Genomic DNA, 20,070 nt, shown 5'->3' on the forward strand with positions numbered 1-20,070 from the left:
CATGACGGTATAAATTCACGCCGAAGTTTGAAGTTCCACTTATCATTTCGTACAGCACTGTTTCCAATCAAGACTTCAAAACTCTGATTGGTCAATTTATTGTTTCCAATACTGTTACTGAGAGTACACACATCAACCCAACCTCTCAGCAGATTGTGTAAGAACATGGCATGCAACTGAGCTGAAATTTGAAATTCTCAGCTACCTCCAACATAATGGACCTACTGCCTGATGACCTCACTGTGCCATTATACATCAACAGCAGGCAAGGAAAAGAAAGTCTGGAAGTGTTTGACAAATGGGCAGTTGAAGGATAGAATCCTGCCACATAAACCAGTCCTAATATTCACTAATAGGATGCAAGGGAAAACTGCCCACACACAAAGAGGATCGATTTAATTAGTTAATTAGTCGATCAGTCTGACAGAGTGAGGGAATATTTGCAAGAGATCCATAGCTGGAGATTTCCCAGGTGCCCGCTGGTTTGTTCAGGACAAATGTAGGGTGAGTGTGGCATGTGACACATGCTACCTATTTCTTCTTGAATGCCTTTGTTCCATGTACTACGAGTTTCCGTAGGAGTGGAAGTGTGAGAACAAATGGATGTACCGGCTACTAACGCCAAGCCTGCTAAAGAGGCGAGGAGGGCAGGGGAGAGGAATTTAAAAGGAGGAGAGGTGGAAGGACATCTTGGTGTGTGTGTGTGTTTGCATATGTTGGTTTACACAAACAGGAAGGAACCACTTGAGGCACAGAGAGGGAGAGAGAAAAAGAGAGGGAGAGAGTGAGGCAGGAAGTGAGTCTGGTATCAAATTTCAGAGGGATGTCACTACCTGATGATGTGTTAGCAGAGGATTAGTGTGGTTCTGCAGCTGCGACGTTCCCTGTGCACAGTGATTTACGTGGCAGTCAGCAATATGATTGGGAGTTATTTTTTCAACGGTATCGATATGCAGAATGACTTGCAACGACAAACAACTGGTTCTTTGCCTGGACAACATCTTTTCTACCTGTCTGCCAAGTATTTCGGTGGTTTTGTACTGATCTATACATGCGGGCACCCAGTTCAATAGATTCCCAGTTAGGCATTTGCCGTGCACTGGTATCCAGCAGGGGAAGGCTGAATTGCCCTCTCTGTTTATTGATTGGATAGCCACTGAACTGCTATTTATTTATTTAATGGGATAATAATAATTTTTAAAAGGTGGCAATTTTATTTAAGCACTGTTTTTACTTTTTCGATTATTGCGAGTCAGAGATAGTGCAATGCTGCTCGCTTTGGAGAATACACATTTTATAAGAATTATTTGGTCCAGGAAACACTTTTGTGATAACGGTTGCGATTTAGACGGTATTCGCGTAATTGTACTGATTAAAAGTTATCGTTTCCGAAAGACAAAGGTTCGATTAAAGCTGTGTCCACTTTTGCGCGTATAATGAAAATATTCATAACATGTCGCGTAACAAAAAGAAACACGTGAATCACAACCGTGATCAAACGAAGAAAATATATGATAACATAAATGTTCTTCGCTGTTATTCAGGACAGGCTCAGATTAGACCTTGCAATTTTTAGTTATAGGAAATCACAAGACGTTACAGTTTAGAGATATTTGTTTTGAATAACTTGTATTTACCTTCTATCTCTCTCCTTTTTACAGCCTTTATACCTTCACATCGATTAAGGAACTTTTCCTTCTCTACCGACCAGTACGAGAACAAAATTCAGACTCATCAAAATGTCTCACATCGAATTATTAAATGCTTAACCCTTAACAATCATATATAGTTTCGTAGTACAAACAATGCTAATTTATTCCGTGCACTAGAAAGTCTTTGATACACTGAGCACAAAAATGAAAATAATACAGTTATAATTACATTATTAATATCATGAATACTTCTTTAAATCATGACAATAAGGTTTGAGATCGTCGTAATATTAATTTTCATCGTTGTAGCACTACATTTCCCCCTTTGAATGTACAGTCACACTTGTTTGACTGGACATCCAAGCAGGCTTATTTTCCTTGTCTGTTCTGTTTAAAGTTCACTGTGTTCTTTCACTTGGAAGCATGTGCCTTGTTTACTTTTAAGTCTCAGGGATTTTGAGTTACGCTCCCCCATTCGGGCAAAGGCCAATGGGAAAAACCCCGAAAAAAAAACCACGGCAGCGAGCACATCTTCCATACCGTCTTTTTTAATTTTCAATATTTGAATATTCACTTCGTATGACATTTAATAATGGTACAATTTCGTGATAGTGCTGCTGGCGACTTGGTGTACTGCAACACCAATGACTCGCCCCATCAGGTAAGTCTGCGATGGACTGCGATGACGTGGCAGGGTGCGGCAAGGGATGATGGATGATGTCGCTGCAGTATGCTGCCCTCACCGACACGTGTGCTCAGCATCCCAGCATACAGTCACATGAAATTCAAACAGCAGTATCAGTTCCTTAAATTAACATCTAAATTACATCATATTTCACGCACTCTTTCACTCAACAAGAAGAATGTGTTTTTTTTGTGAGGTGTTCGACTGTTTGTGAGTTTCTTTATCATGATGCAAGTCCATTCGTCCTTCCAACGCAACTGACTATCTGCAATTAAAGGTTTATGTAATTACGTTCCAACATTGATACAGTTCTGCAACAGGTTTAATGATATATTCAGTAGCAGCTCCCAACACTGTTACGACTCACCACTGTTGCTGACTGATCGATAAAAACACTTGCTCTTGAGTTTTAGTTTGCCTGGAATGTTACGTCCACACATGTGGTCCCAATAACACTCTGCATACTTGGCATTACTAAACACTCGTAGCACAAAATTTGAAAACGAATCATGGTAACACAACACACTCATTGAGCGTCCACTTTTGTGTTAAATTCCACTCTTTCGCCAGTGAAATAAAGTTCGTATGCGCAGAGGATAATGTTCACAGGAAGTCTTTGTTCATAGGTCATCTGTGACATGTTCACTCCACCACGTAGTCACTTGATCACAGTTATCAAGTCTGACAAGGTAAAGTCCTTGTGCTACCCATAAGAAAGTCTTTACACAGTCTAGTTACATAATGATAAATAACTGAATGATTGTACATATCAAATGAAGTACATAATTGTAGTCATTTACAATATAAAAGCAAATCCTAAGTCATATATTTTCTCGAAAAGGTGCTCCCGGACTTACAAAGAATTGTGCAGCGATAAACACAAGTCTGTATATGTGTAATGATCTGTTCAGTCATGGACAACATCTTGTTCGACCTGGTTTATAGCTGATGCAAGTCCGAGCACTAACTTACGGTGGAAAATTTGTTAAACCTATACGTAACTCGCATAAACTTTACATTTTGTAAGTGTATCCTGTACACAGTCAGAAAGAAAAAAAAGAACATAACCTGCTCACCCTAGTGAGTTCAAAATAGTTAACAATCAACAAAATTAAACGTTTATTTTCTAAAGTCACTATATCCTACTGTTGTGTGAAATATGCAGTTCTGTTCACTGTTCGTAGTTTCACACGCATAAGTTCCTGAAAGTTTACTGAATCTCAACAAGTTTGTATTATGTTTGATTAAGTGTCTTAGGGTGGAATCATCTTGAAGCAATTCTTCTTCTCCTTGCTGTAGCTCGGCGTCCTCTTCTCCGTCGAACTGGAGCTGAAATTTTCTTACAACTAATTGGTATTCTGAGAGTCTCTTCCTCCAAGCAGTACTGATGCTTCCAATGTTGTATGTTCCTATTCTCCCACACGCCACATCGCAGTGTGTCCATGAAATACTTATACACTAGTCCATTAATTAATAATTGTCACTTAGCCTACTCGCACAGTACTTGAGTCTTTGATGTTTGACTTCACCTCATTACGACACACGTAAAAGGTCATCTACTGTACTTAAGATACATATCTTTTCAAGTCTTTGTGATTGTATAGTCCTTTCTGTCTATTTGAGTTGGGATAGACCAACAAATAACTATTTTTATGTGGTGTACCTAAGATCACAAATGGTCCTGAATATAACGGAAACCTCTTCTTTATTTTTTTCTTTAATAATGACGACTTCGGATAATTCCTTACTAACACGACATCTCCCACGTTAAATTGTTGAGTATTCTGTAGTCTCTGGTTGTGTGATTCTTGCCATTTCTGTGCATTCTCGTATAGTGTGACCAATGCTTGTCTAACTTTGTCCTCCCAGTCTTCCGGTTCGGTATTTAGTTTTGGAAGTGGGTTGACCCAACTATTGTTCTCTTTTGTTTTTAATGTGAGTTCTGCTGGAGTAAAACCTGTCGATAAATGTGGTATGTAGTTTACAACACTTTCAAACGGCTCTATGTATTCTACCCACTTAGTTTGTTTAGCTGAGCAGTACGTTCTCACAAAGCGATTAAACTCGCGGAACACACGTCCGTGGGATTACCTTGGGGATAGAACTTCGAAATAAAAATTGGTTTTATATTATGTTTCCCTAAGAATTTCTTCCAGGTAACACTCGTAAAATTTGAGGCATTGTCAGAGAGTAATGTTTCTGGCGTTCCGAAATGAGGTATGTAATCATTTTCCAATCGGTTTATCGGTTCTCGTGGCTGTTGTTTTTGTAGCAAATAGCTTTACAAACTTAGTAAAGTTATCTAGCACTGCTACGAGGTATTTGACCCCTCCTCTGGCAGTTGGCAGAGGTCCAGCGATGTCAATACTTAAAGGTTGGCGTGAAGCAGTTGGAACAATTGACTGCATTAATGTCTGCGATGATAAAGCACACGGCTTTACGCGCTGGCAAATGTCACATGCTCGCGTCATCCGTAGGATCTTTCTATACATGTTATTAAAATGACAATACATTCTTAGTTTCGCCAGGCACTTCCTTGAACCGAAATGACCCCAAACATTATGTGTATGTGGCGACGTCATTTATCCACTGCGCCAAAAACAGCGGGTGAAAGCTGCAGCTGGTAGATATTTATCTTTGCCGTAGTCGGCTTGGTTACGAGTTGTTTATTCTTGTTAGTTTTTGATCTGTGCTTGGAAAATAAAATGTTTTCTCATCTCATGAAAAAGCTGTTACTTCATAAAATATAAAGGCTCACATAGTGGTGACCCTACACGTCTGTCGAAGGGAGGCACTTTGCAATTTTTACCGATCACAAGCCGTTAGTAGCTATATTACAACGAGACACAGAGCTCAATTCACCACGTCAGTGCAGGCAAGTCGAGTACATTGCACAGTTCACAACTGACGTGCGTCACATTTCAGGAAAAGACAACCTGGTCGTAGATTGCCTGTCTAGGAATTGTGCCAGTTTAAATTCAATTCGTTGGACCGAGTTAGCGTCTAAACAACGAGAAAATCCTTTCTTGCGCCGTCTAATAGAGGAACAGAGAACTGCGCTGCGGCTCAGACGTGTGTCTGTCCCAAATGTTCCAGACGGAATTTGGTATGAGGTAGCAAAAGGAAAGGAGCGACCTTACATGCCAGAACAATATCGTCGGGAGATTTATAGTGCACTACATAACCTATCACATCCAGGAGTACGAGCTACAGCCAAGTTAGTTTCCCTCAAAGTAGTGTGGCCTGGAATGCAAAAAGATTGTCGTGCATGGGCGCGTGCATGCCTAACATGCCAGCGTAATAAAATCAGCAGACATGTCTTTGCACCTATTGCTGACTTCCCGACGCCATCTGCAAGATTTTCACATATACATGTGGACATTGTGGGCCCGCTATCATGCTCTTCAGAACAACGCTATTTGCTCACAATCATTGATCGTTTTACCAGGTGGCCAGAAGTAGTTGTAATACAAGACATTTCTGCGGAGTCGGTTGCAAAAGCACTGTTGCATTCATGGTTCTCCAGGTTTGGCGTTCCGCAAACCATAACAACAGATCGCGGAAGGCAGTTTGAAAGCCAACTTTTCAATGAACTTTTACTACTGTGCGGGTGCAACCACCTACGCACCACAAGCTATCATCCATCTAGTAATGGAATGGTGGAACGACTACACCGCACGCTCAAAGCTGCATTAATGTGTAGTTCCACTTCATGGCCTGAAGCACTACCGCTGGTCCTACTCGGATTGAGAACGGCCGTGAAGGAGGACTTACAATGCTCTTCCGCAGAATTGGTTTATGGCGAGCAATTGAGGGTTCCTGGAGAATTTATCGTTCCAGCATCTACACAGCCGTTCGCCCCTGCGCTATGCACGCAATTCGCGAGACAACTCAGCGTTAGAATGAGAAACATCAAAGCCACTAACCCTGTCAGACATGGAGACCGGAGAGTGTTTGTACATAAAGACCTGCAAGCAACGTCCCACGTGTGGCTTAGGGATGATACGGTGCGCCCGCCGCTTGTTTCGCCTTACTCTGGACCATACAGGGTAATCACAAGAGGAAGCCACAGCTTCATAATCGATAAGGATGGTAAAGAAGAGACAGTCTCAATTGAGCGGCTTAAACCTGCTTACACCGAAGAGGGTACACTGCTCAAACGTGGAGGCCAAAGAAACAGCAGAGAGTCTCGCCGAGCCCTCGGTTTCAGAAGAGGACAACGAAGCAGCAAGTGTAGAACAGGAGCAGCCATTGCCTGCACCAGATGTTTTCACGAGAGCTGGTAGAAAAATCAAGTGCAAGTTTCCCCATATACCTGGTGCACCCGGTTTCAAAAGGAGAGGGGCTCATGTGGCGACGTCATTTATCCACTGCGCCAAAACAGCGGGTGAAAGCTGCAACTGATAGATATTTATCTTTGCCGTAGTCGGCTTGGTTACGAGTTGTTTATTCTTGTTAGTTTTTGATCTGTGCTTGGAAAATAAAATGTTTTCTCATCTCATGAAAAAGCTGTTACTTCATAAAATATAAAGGCTCCCATATGTATATATTATTAACTTTTGCTCACATTGCTGCGGAATACATACTAGCCAGTTTCGTGAATCCTCATGTCTTCTAAAGAATAACACATCCTGATGTAACATGTAATATTTATGCAGTTTCGAAGTAGGATCCGTCCTCAGTTGATCCTTGATCTCGTGCCAAATATTATCTGTATCCTGTTTTTGTGCCATATTTTTACACATGTCTAGAAAATATTTACGATTAACATTGTCCGCCATTAGTAACACTTTAAATTCCGATGCTTGCTCTGTGAGTTCACTAAATTGAGGTAAACCTTGGGGTAGCTTAGACAAAGCATCTGCCACAATATTATTACTTCCTTTGATGTGAATAATCTGGAAATCACACTCCCGCAACGCTAATGTCCATCTTGCCAAACGTGCATGGAGAAGTTTACAGGTCAGCAGGAAACTCAAAGCCTGATGATCACAGTATACCCGAACGTGTCTACCATAAACATAATAATGAAATTTGCGAAACGCCCATACCACTGCCAATGCTTCAAGCTCTGTAGTGGAATATGCGCGTTCGCATTCCGATAATACACGACTTGCGAAAGATATTATTTTTATTTGCTCGTGTCCGTCTACTGTTTCTGTTTGAAATAAACACGCACCTAACCCAGTACATGAAGCATCTGAGGTTATGCAAAAATCCTTACTGAGATCTGGATGGTGCAAGACTTCAGCATTTAACAAGCAATGCTTGATCGTGTCGAAATCATGTGCACACTGGTCAGTCCACACCCACGGCGCATTCTTTTTCAGAAGCCCCACTAGATGTTCGCTGTTAAGCCATTGATTAGGCACGAACTTTCGGAAAAAGGATACAAGACCCATATATGCCTTTAATTGTCTTTTTTTGGCCGGATATGGACAATTTCTGATAGCCTCGAGTTTCGTACTATCCGGGAAGATTCCTTCTGATGATACTATATGTCCTAGAAACTTTATCTCCGTCTTTCCAAACTTGGACTTCTTAAGGTTAACCATAACACCTGCAAGTTCAAATTTGTGTAACACTAAGTTAATTAGTTTGATATGCTCGTCCCACGTTGGTGAAGCAATCAATAAATCGTCCACATAGACAGTAACTTGCTCTAACAAATCTGGGCCTAGGACAGTGTCAAGCACATTAATAAAGACTCCGGCACTGACATTCAATCCGAATGGCAATACTCTGAATTGATAGCTTCTTCCTCTATAAATAAATGCTGTATATTTCCTAGATCTTGGCGTTAAGACCACCTGCCAGTATGATGCGCGGAGGTCGAGGCTTGATGGATACTTTATCCCATGGAACTTCTGTAATAGTTCTTCTAGATTCTCAGGCCGCGTCCTGACAGGCATAATAATTTGATTAATCTGGCGTGCGTCAACCAACCTTAAGCTTCCATCGGATTTCATTACTGGTAAAAGTGGGTTACTATATGGTGATAACGAGGTCTCAATAATTCCCCATTCCAGCATTCGTCTAATTTCTTTTGTTACTGCTTCCCTTTCCGCGCTGGGTACTGAGTACGTTTGATGACTGTAAATTTCATGGGGAAACACTTGCATGTCGTACACTTAACCTTTAATTAGTCCAGGTTTTTTTTCAAAATACTTTATGATAATTAGTGTGTCTAATAATTGCTTCTGTTGCAGACTGTCAAGACAAGAGGATTGTTGTACTTTTTCTACTATTTCAGAGAGGTGGATATTCTCCTCGTCCTTCACATCTTCCATGACCGGGAATGTACTGCAATTGAAACTATCTTGAAGCCGCCATAAATGTGCGCGAATCGGTTCTATCTTTAAAATTTGACAATATTTGCCATGCAATTCTTTGGTCTTTACCAAGTCTAACCTGACTCTCGTGTCACCGAAACACATGCTGCATTCACCCTTTGCGAGATCGATTATAGTTTCCGTCTCTCGCAAAATATCTAATCCGAGGAGACAGTTCACGGCTAAATTCTTTACAATAAGGAAGGTGCATTCTTTGGCTCCCATTCCAAAATTAATACAAATCCGTGTCTGTTCCCGAAGTAGTTGGGCTTTCTGACTAATGGCTCCTGTAACTCGACAATTAGTGACTGGAAAAACCGGAATCTTTCTAATCTTCTTTAAGTGAAGAAAGAACGATTCATTCAGCACAGAAACAGATGCTCCAGTATCTAAAATCACCGTAGTTTGAATACCATAAATATCACAAACTATAGCTGCTTGTACAACTTCCCGTTCAAACAAATTACACTTTTTCCGAAAATCTTGACATAATTCCTCTCATATATCGACTCCGTCATTATATCTTAACATCTGCATAGTTGAACCACGTTGCTGAGCAGCATCCTAAACACTGCATCTTTTGCGTCGTTCGACCCGATCGCTGCTGATTCTATGCGACACACATTCTCATTTTTACTACAGATGGTTGTCTGCACGCTTGGTTGCTCGTTATTACTAACATCATTCATGCAAGTGCCCCCTAGACAGCCTGCGACTGACACACGGGAGCAGAATGTCGTCGCATCTAGTTTGACTGACTGGTACTGGTTGATGGTTGCGGTTCACTTACCTCAATGATCTTGATATTTTGATTCGGTGGTTGCCATGGCTGCGCATTCATATGCTGCTGCATGTTATTAGACATATTTGTTTGTACGGGGGTTGTACATGATTGTTGTTGTGATATTGCGGTGGCCTAGGCTGCTGCCATTGCTGTTGTGCATAATTTTGTGTTGACCAGTTATGTGGTGGTTGCATGTTTTGCTGATTATTTGAAAAATTACCGTTATTGTAATTGGCGTTAGCTCTAAAATCTCGTTTCCGTTTCTTTGAAAAGTTTCCGTTATTGTTTTGTCCACTATTGTTCTGTGGATGATAATTGTGATTCGGTGCATTACCGTACTGTCCATTTGTGTTCATATTGTGGTTCTGCCATCCTGAATAATTCGGACTATTCCAATGATTTTGATTCCCATAGTAGGTGTTTCTATTACTATTGTTCTTGTGGTTTCGCCCGTTGCCATTACCATTATTCGACGAATTATTCCCATAATGGTGTCTGTCCTCTTCGATAGCCAAATCTAAAGAGTCCAGTACAGATAGAAAATGTTCCACGTTGTCTTCAGGAATGTGAAACAATTTCTCCTTTAGATCACGCGGTAACTTCTCCTTTAATATCTTTAAAACAGCACACTCAGGAATTGGTGTGGATAAATATTTCACTTTGTCCAGATACTTTTCGAAATATTTCCGCAAAGTACCGCCTTTTCTATTAAATGGCTCAGGACTATAACTTATTTTCTTAATCGTTCTTGTACCCCACGCGACCAATACTTGTTTAGAAAAGCTTGTTCAAATTCATCGAAGGAACTGCATTGTTCAGCTTTCTGTGTCGCGAATAACGCTGGCTCACCTTGAATATGGGTAATGGTAAAGACAATTTTCTCCCTTTCGTTCCAACTTTTTGGCATTATTCCGCGGATCCCTTTGATAAACACAATTGGATGGGGTCCGTTCTTATCATTGGTAAACGTCTGAAACTGTGAATTCTTCACTAAAGCATCCTGTGTCACCAATGATTGTGTATGGTCTTGATAAACGGATGTTACTCCACGTGTTGGACTGAAATTATTGCCCGTCTGCCACCTACTTTCAGTTAAAGGAGTTTCATAATGATCAGGGTGTGTTTCTGTGATACAAACACACTCCAGTGAACTGTTATGAGATGTTTGCATACGTGTTTCATTAAGCACTTTCTGCACGTTTTGTAATTCAGTCTGGAGTTCATGAATCTTTGTGTTGTTCTCATGTATCAGTTGTGTTCCTGCTCGTTGTAACATCACAGGTAGTTCCTTCTGTATAACAGTACTAATTTGTTTGTCTTTGTCATTTCGCCATGTGTTGAATGTGGTCACAACGCGTTCTTCTTGTTCTTTGCATTTTTGTTCTATTACGTTTTGATTATCAACCATAAGGTTTTCTATACATGTACTTATGTTGCGTATTTCTGCTTCCAAAGAAGTGTGTGTTTGTTGTAATTTGTCCACATCCTGGGTTACTTGCTTTACATTCTGTGGTAAGTCATGGTATGTTTGTTGCATACTTGAAATGTTGTTCTGTATAGCAGACAACTGGGCATCTATTTGCTGTCGCAGCTGGCGATCGTGTTCTTTTAACCGGTTTTCAAGCTTTTGATCTATCTCTTTTGAGAACTGTGAAAAGCTTAACTGCGTACGCTCGTCTAATTGACTGATGCGTTCATCCAAGGTCCTACTCCGTTCATCTACTCTGCTAATACGTTTATCTAAATTATTATTAATCTCAGTTGCAAGTTGTTTAGCAGTTTCTTGTTCACGCTGTATCCGTGATTGTTCCTGTATTTTAAACATTTGTTCCATTTTTATCATTAAGAGAGAAAATGGATCCATTACTGTTTGTGTTGGCTCTACCGGTGGTAAATCGACTGTAACTGGTGTTTCTTGTGATTCTGCTTCAGTATGCAATTGAACTACCGTCTGTATTCTGCCTGAGTGTTCTACAGCAGATGGATCACTGACTTTAATATTAGTGTTCTGTTCTATATCCTCTGTCTGATCTGAAAAAAAATTTTATCAATTTCTACATCACTAGTTATACCTTCCTCCTCTGAATGTTCTACAGTTACTTCCTGCTGTGTAGCTTTTCTTACACGTCGCACTGTTTTCACCACGTTTGCAAATGTTTTTGGGTGCAAGTCTAATCGGGAAAACGTCACATGCAACACATCAATTATTCCGCCACACAAAACATAAAATAATTAGACACTGCACCAGATTGGAATCAGTACTATAAATGTTCACTTTCGTTTGATTGAAATTCAGTTCTAATCTCGTTCAGTTAACCTCTACTGAAAATACTTGAGGCTGTATTTTACTGATCCTTCTCGCAGTTATTTAAATATAAATGACTCATAGCTTCCTAAGAAGACACACTCACAAAATGTAGGTTTTTTTCCCCGCTCATTACAGCATGAAACAAATTGAAAAAAACACATATAAGCTAGTTCTGTCAATAGGTTGCCACTGAATTGCCCCCTCTGTTTATTGATTGGATAGCCACTGAATTGCTATTTATTTATTTAATGGGATAATAATAATTATTAAAAGGTGGCAATTTTATTTATGCACTGTTTTTACTTTTTCGATTGTTGCGAGTCAAGCGATAGTGCAATTCTGCTCGCTTTGGAGAATACACATTTTATAAGAATTATTTGGTCCAGGAAACACTTTTGTGATCACGGTTGCGATTTAGACGGTATTCGCGTAATTGTACTGATTAAAAGTTATCGTTTCCGAAAGGCGCAGGTTCGATTAAAGCTGTGTCCACTTTTGCGCGTATAATGAAAATATTCATAACACGTCGCGTAACAAAAAGAAACATGCGAATCACAACCGTGATCAAACGAAGAAAATATATGATAACATAAATGTTCTTCGCTGTTATTCAGGACAGGCTCAGACTAGACCTTGCAATTTTTAGTTATAGGAAATCACAAGACGTTACAGTTTACAGATATTTGTTTTGAATAACTTGTATTTACCTTCTATCTCTCTCCTTTTTACAGCCTTTATACCTTCACATCGATTAAGGAACTTTTCCTTCTCTACCGACCAGTACGAGAACAAATTCAGACTCGACAAAATGTCTTACATCGAATTATTAAATGCTTAACCCTTAACAATCATATATAGTTTCTTAGTACAAACAATGCTAATTTATTCCGTGCACTGGAAAGTCTTTGATACACTGAGCACAAAAATGAAAATAATAAAATTATAATTATATTTTAATATCATGAATACTTCTTTAAATCATGAAAATAAGGTTTGACATCGTCGTAATATTAATTTTCATCGTTGTAGCACTACAAGGCTTTGGAGTTTCCCTGGCAAAAGCTACTTTGCTTGCAGTTCAGTCCGGCCACGACTGATGGTGGGTGCATGCCTAGAAGTGCTACACAACAGGACCTGGCTACTTGAGAGAGAGTGAGAGAGAGAGAAAGAGAGAGAGAGAGAAAGGGGGGGGGGAGGGGAGAAGGAGAGAGAGCATGTGTTTCGACAGGAATTTAATGGGTATCAATATCAAAGGGTCCCATCACTTACACTTTGTTTGGGAATTAATGTGACTTTCTGTCTGTGTGCCTCTCTGCTGACATGAATGCATAGTAATATGCGAGGTAGCTGACGGTGCGACTACCGACAGCCGTTCGGGTGCAAGCAGGTGTAGTGCAGGCTCTCTCCCTGCTCTGAAGTAAGTGTGAAGAAGCAGTTGGAAAATTTTTAACAGTGTAATTACGTGTGTTGAGTTTGTGGGGTCTTGCCCACTCATCGCTAATAGGGTGCCTACGGGATGCAGCGTTCTCGGAATGCTATACAGCAATTCAATCGAGTAACATTAGTAGTTTATTTCTAGAAAGCATATTGACCGTACTTAACTTCACTATAGCAAATGTCGTTAGCGAGGGACGACATGAAAACAGTACAGTTCTTGCTACACACAGAGTCCAAGGAAACACTTGATACGGATTACGTTGCAGACTCGGGCCGATCTGGACGGTCGAGGCTAGCAGGAGCGTCGTTTATATGCACTTGTTGCAGGGGGCGCGCCTGGCAGAGCGCGGTCTGATTCCGCGCACCATTGGCCGCCGTTTCCTCACAGCCTTCTCTGGTCTTGCATTCCGCCTCTTCGTTCCGGCGTTTATGGTTACGTCACAACAGAGTTATGCTGACGTTGATTTCGTGACAGTATTCCTTGCGCGATCGGAAAAAAAGCAATCTATTTAATTACTTCTTTACAATTTATTATACAAGATCTGAATCTTCCGAAACAGGAAAGAATGATGAGCTTTTCCCACCAAGGAAATAAGAGATCCAACCCCTGGGAATTGAATTTTATAAACAAACAGTATATCTTTTGCTACGTAATTGAATTACTTGTCGTGAGATCCTTTCTCTCCAGCACAGACTGAGTCCTTTTCCTGCCAATTTCCAGAGAGGGGAGGGAGAAAGTGTGAGTGAAGGATGGAAGAGCTGTGGGTTTCCCCAAAGGAGGAGGCGTTAATTAAGCCATTGATTTGATTAATTAGTCAATAAATTTGATATTTAAGGTGTGCTTGTATCCCCAAGGAGGTTTTCCAGAGGGGTGGGTGACGAGGGGTGGGAGGAGTGTGGGGGTTTATCAGAAGGGCAGATTATCTCCAGGGGCTGATAAATCAACCCCCAGAGGTCATAAATCAATTAACAGAACAGTAGGTAAGGGGAGTAGGAGGAGCTCTTAAATCAGTCACGTTTGCCCCTAAATGTATGCAAGCCACGCTTACAAAATGCCCCAGAACGCAGTTTTCCCGTTACTAGTGTGTCTCTTATGTTGTACCTTGAAGCTCCATCCCGTATGTTCTAATGTTCTATGTAGAACTTATTACAGCTACTGCAATTAATTTTGTATGTCCCTGATTTTGCAAATGATGAGGAAGTATTGGTTACTACCAGGATGTTATTCTGCAGATGATTTTCAGTCCTAAAGCTTATCTGAACACTTTTGTTCCTGAATATTTTCACTACTCTGTGTGATATTGTTCCTACATACGGCGTCACTGCGTATGTAGGTTTCTTGTTTACATGTTCTTTGTGTAGTGTGAGAAGACAATAACTCGTTTTTTTATTTAATAAGGTAACTTTGTGTGTTTATTTATGCTTTTGGAAAGTTCCATTACTATAATATCATCTAATGAATGGCATGGTTGATGTCATTGAACAATGTGTATTCCCTTAACTTTGTTACTGTACTTCCCCAGAAATGTATTAGGCATACATGGAGACAGCACGGACCGCACATATGTTTCTAGTTCTGGGCCTCCAGATGGCTTAACCCAGCCTTACTTGTTGAGCAGTTCCATATGTCACATCTGCTCTGTCTTTAGGAAATGCTCTGCATATGTCAATAGCAACAATGACAGATGATCCGCTTGGTAGAATAAGATATAGTTTTATTCTTTGACACTGATTTGAAACATAATAAATAAATTTTCAACAGTTTGCAATTTGCTCCTTGTACTATAAAGGTACAACAGTTTGCACTTTTCAAAAAAAAAAAAAAAAGGTTCAAATGGCTCTGAGCACTCTATGGGACTTAACTGCTGTGGTCATCAGTCCCCTAGAACTTAGAACTACTTAAACCTAACTAACCTAAGGACATCACACACATCCATGCCCGAGTCAGGATTCGAACCTGCGACCGTAGCAGTCGCACGGTTCTGGACTGTGCGCCTAGAACCGCGAGACCACCGCGGCCGGCTTTGCACTTTTCACCTCATATTATCAAGGTAACAGTATTAATTTTCTCACACACTTAAGGACTCCACAGTACCCCATACATCTCTTCTATGACTCCCTGGTTAACATCTGCTACATCTCATTACCGACTGCTGCTTGTGTCTTGGGACTGTAGAGTGAGGGGAAGCTTTGGTCAGCCTCGAGTTCTCAGGACCTCTCTGTGAATGGCAGTTCACAGTGCAGGCTGTGTAGTGAGGAGCAGCTCAGCGCGGCTAATAAGAAGCAACACATGCTAAAGACCTGCATAAAGGAAGCAGTGACAACCTTTTATGAGTGGATTGGTCAGCCGAACATCACATGGTACAAAGCAGCCATTTGGACCCCAGTATTACCTGAGAGTAAATGGGAGAATTGATCTAATTAGCCATTATCTTAGTATATGGAGGTGTGTGAAACATACAGACCCATTTTAAATTAAATTAAGAGCCTAACAAAACATGTCAACTTTTCTGGGCTGAAGAATGCCACAGTGTTGTGCAGTAAATTGCTGTTCAAGGACAGAAGGTGGTAGAAGTTCTCAAATTTCACTAAGCAAAAGGATTGTGGAAAGATGCAAGATACGGCCACATTGAACTGGAAGGAAAGATTCATTCCCATACAAGTCTGCTGGACTAGTTGAGATATAGAAACATTTCTTCATTGTGGATTATGTAACAATTAATTTATATACACCATTACTTAGGACTTGCAACACAATATCACCTTTAACATAACTTGAAGCATCTGAGACTTCAAATGCCAAGTTCACAGTATCATTCCCAAATCGGTGAACTTTTTTTTCGCTTAATACTAACGTCTTTTTAAGTCAACTTTATTCATGCTACAATTATGTAAAGGCTTTAAATTCCATATCATATTCCATTTTAAATCTGTTTTCATTTATTTTCTTTAATTTACATGTGAATAACTTGAGACGAATCGCAAGATGGTGTTAAGAAACTGTGTTTCATGCCTGCTGCAGCTCTCATTCTGAAGAATTTGAGAAACTATTTAACAAATTCTGACCATTATTCTTCCTGTATTTAAGGGTGAGGAGGGCAAGGGGGTAGGCTTCTGGACTTATGCCTCCCCTGCCCACGTGTGAAATTATGCATATGTTTATCTTACATCTCTGGACACAATATCGTAATACTATGGGAGTTGAAAACAAGGGTTAACAACATCTCTGCTTCAGTATGTGAAAATGTGGGCATGTGCTTCTGCAGTATGCCAACAGCAGACAGTTTCCGAACGAATCTCACACGAAAGAGAATCATCCATAACTGGCGTGGTTGTACATTGTGACTGTTAATAATAAATAGAGCTTTTTAAGCAATAAGGCTTATTTATTTAAAAAAAAAACATGCTCCACTGCATAGTAGCATTTCATATTTTCTGGTTTCTTTTAGTAACACATATCAATTTAACATCAATGGTGAATTAAATACAAAGTTAACGAGCTCAGTCTCAGTATATTACAGTACTGGTAAATGAATGTTAATGAATACAGAAACAATGAATATTATAGAAGTGGTGGACTCATTATTGGTGGATGTGTTGACCAGGAAATATCCTAGCTTGTTTTGTACACAATTCTCTGTGTTGCCAGTTGTTAAATTGTTGGCATGACAGTGTTGCAAAAACATGTGGTATTATAGCTTCTATAGTGATATCTTGATTTTGAGAGCTAAGACAAAGCACCACAAAACACAAAGTGAAAACATTTTGAACTACTTCTCCAAAACACCATGAGCAAAAGAAATTCTGTCCTCTCAGGCCGAGGAACTCAGTGATATACCACAGTTGCCGCCACTGCCCTTTCCAAACTACAGAAGCATTATTGGTAATACAAAATCACCTTTGTTGACTCCTGAGATTAAATCACAACTTTCATTGACAAATTAAGCTCTGACAACCCTTCACCAGGCTGTAAGTATGACATAAGTGATCGTTTGCTACCAAATAATAAAAAAGTTAATGACCACATGAAGCAACAACATTTCCAAAATCTTTTCGTTCATGACACATCCCATCACTTTGCAAAATGACCAATATAATAGATTTAACCTAAGTTGGAAGGAGAAATATTTTTGATCAATATACCCTCCCAAAGAGGACAGTGACTTTTGTAAATACTGTCGCTAAGACAAGTAGGGTGAAGATAGTCATCAAAATGTTGGAGCCCTAGTAACCTCCAAGTTTGGGACATGGGACCATGCTCTTTAATATTTCAACATTCATGCGAGCAAGGCTGGATCTATAATTGATAACTTGGTAAAATTTGGTCTTTATGTGTCATTTTTATGGGGACAGGGCTATGACAGTGCAGCATCCATGTCGGGAAAAGCCAATGGGATTCATGAATTCATACAACAGGACTACCCTTTAGCTGTAAATTCTCATTTTGTAATTCATTATTTCAATTTGATAGTCACTGACACATGCAAGATTCCACTTATCAAGAATTCATTAGGAACACTGGAAATGTTACATAACTCTTTGGGCCACCAAAGTGTAGGCAGATATGAAACATTGCTCTGAATAATTAACCAAAATCCGAATCAGGAGTTTGAAATATACCACACATGCTAGACGGATTGAGTGTCTTTGCAGCGCACAACACTACAAGAAAATATATGGTTGTGTTGTTTTAGCTCCGGGGAAGATTTAAGAATTCGACAACAAGACCACATCCCACGATACCATGATTCTCTCAGTAGCCATCACCAATGGAGATTTTTTCGGCTGCTCGATTATACATTGTGACGTGTTTGCGCTGGGTGAGTCCATCTGTTGTCAACTGCAGCGTCAAAATATAGATTTTGCAGAGTTAATCAACATTGACAGGGATCTCAAAAGGGAACTGCTGGCAAGGAGAGAAAATGCTAATGATACTTTCAGCCAGCTTTTCTTATAAGCCAAGGAATTATCTTTGGCCAATGGAGTTGAAACCAAGCAAACATGCACTTCTGCTAAGATAAACATGATACAAATCAGAATACCGGTGATGATGTGGAGGGTTGCTATAAAGTGTCTGAGTTCATACTCTTTCTGGGTGCATTCATTGGTTCACAGCAGGACCGGTTATTATCGTATTGTGAACTTTTTAACTACTTTAACTGTCTTCTACCACAAAAAAGCAAACATAAGTATCATTCATTTTATGCTTCAGATCCATTAGTCGCCGATTTGACAACTATAACGGCTCAGTTGAAACATTTTCATCAGCTCCTGAGTCGACTGGAGCAGTTTCCTCAAAACACAATGGAATTTTTGTTGTCTGGGACTGGCAGATCTATACTAATGTGCTTCGATTTCTACAGCTCTTGACAACTCTACTAGTAACAACGGCCTCCGTTTCCTACCCTTAAGAGGATAAACACATACTTAAGGAATACAAATAGTGAGGCACATCTTAATGGACTCGCCAATTCATCGAGAATAAGGGATCAATGTTCAAACTGTGGTAAGTGATACGGCAAACAAAGAGACTACCGTCTTCTTTTGTAATTCAAATTTCTAGTAAATGGTTTAATAATTTGTTCTATTTTTGTGTGTTAAAGCATCACATAAAAGCAACTTTCATACTCCTCAAACTAAATTAACTTGGGCCTAGACTGCAAAAATAGGCAGTTAATAGAATCGGTGTGGAATATTCTCTTAGAAAGTGGATTATGTTTTATTGAAATTATTCCGGCTCTATAACCTCATAAAACTGATTTCATGGTGTAATTCATAACCTCAATACATCGTTTTCGTAATGTCATTAGTATTCTAACAACTATAAACCAATGACACTCTTTATTTATATAGTCTTGGACATTAAATATGTTTAAATTAGTACTGGTCAATAAAATTAATTTTTAATTTGATCCATCGTAAAATGAAAGGCATAGACCCTCTCCCAAAAAAATGTAAGTATGCCACTCCTTTACACACTCAGTGAAGAAAATAACAAAATCAACGCATCTTCATCTAAACTCCGCAAGCCATCTTACAGTGTGTGGTGGAGGGTACTTCTGGTACAACTGTATTACCCAGTCTTTGCTGTTGCCTTCATGAATGATGTGTGGGAGAGACTGTTATTGTGAAGCTCCATATTACATATAATTTCTCTAACTTTCTCGTTGTCATTTTTTAAGACGTTGTGGTAGAAGGTGCTATCTTAACCAACTCTTCTTCGAAACATCCATTTTCGAAATTTCGTCAGTAAACCTCTCCATGATCCGAAATGCCTCTGTTATCTGCCATTTTGTGGAGCATCTCTGTAATGCCCTAGTACCAAAAAAAATCCCTTGGCGAAACGTGCCTCTTTTCATTGGATCTTCTCCACCCATTCTATTAATCCTATCTGGCAAGGTTCTCAGACTAACGGATATTATTCAAGAATCAGTCAAACGAGAGTTATGTATGCTAATTTTTTTGTATATGAATTACACTGTCTTGAAATTCTTCGAACGAATCCCAATCTGGCATCTGATTTTTCTTCTATTTTACGTGGCCACTCCAATGTAAATCACTCTGGGTGGTTACTCCTAGGTACATTATGGTAGTTACTGTTTCACTTATTTGTTGTCAGCAGAGTAATGTAACAGTATGGTAGTGGATTTCTTCGCCTTGGGAAATTGGGTCCTATACTTGCTGAAGAATAGCATGCTTGTAAGATTGAGATTTTATTACACAATACACTGATGCAAGAGACATACGCTACAGTACACATGAGCAAGATGGAGCCGAGTAACGTCCAGTCAAAGAGCTTCGGATCATGGTACTTGAATTACATAACCATTACGGCACCTTACCTCAACCTCTCGATACCAGTAATATTCTAC

The 20,070-nt window shown here is 39.9% G+C and overlaps 1 protein-coding gene across 3 annotated transcripts in view; it reads left to right on the forward strand.

Moving 5' to 3' along the window:
* Nucleotides 1-18,476, forward strand: part of LOC126195835 (lysophospholipase D GDPD1-like) — a 211,298-nt gene extending 192,822 nt beyond the window's left edge. Inside the window, exon 7 of one of the 3 annotated variants that reach the window (XM_049934522.1) lies at nucleotides 18,411-18,476. In XM_049934522.1, coding sequence (XP_049790479.1) covers nucleotides 18,411-18,419 — 9 coding nt within the window. In that variant the 3' untranslated portion in view covers nucleotides 18,420-18,476. Of the gene's footprint in view, nucleotides 1-1,661; nucleotides 1,749-12,492; nucleotides 12,552-18,410 lie in introns of those variants that run through there. The other 2 variants (XM_049934521.1, XM_049934520.1) reach the window with 2 other exon arrangements.
* Nucleotides 18,477-20,070: the final 1,594 nt, after the last annotated feature.

The sequence above is a fragment of the Schistocerca nitens genome, chromosome 1 (genome assembly GCF_023898315.1).
Source record: "Schistocerca nitens isolate TAMUIC-IGC-003100 chromosome 1, iqSchNite1.1, whole genome shotgun sequence".
Lineage (NCBI taxonomy): Eukaryota > Metazoa > Arthropoda > Insecta > Orthoptera > Acrididae > Schistocerca > Schistocerca nitens.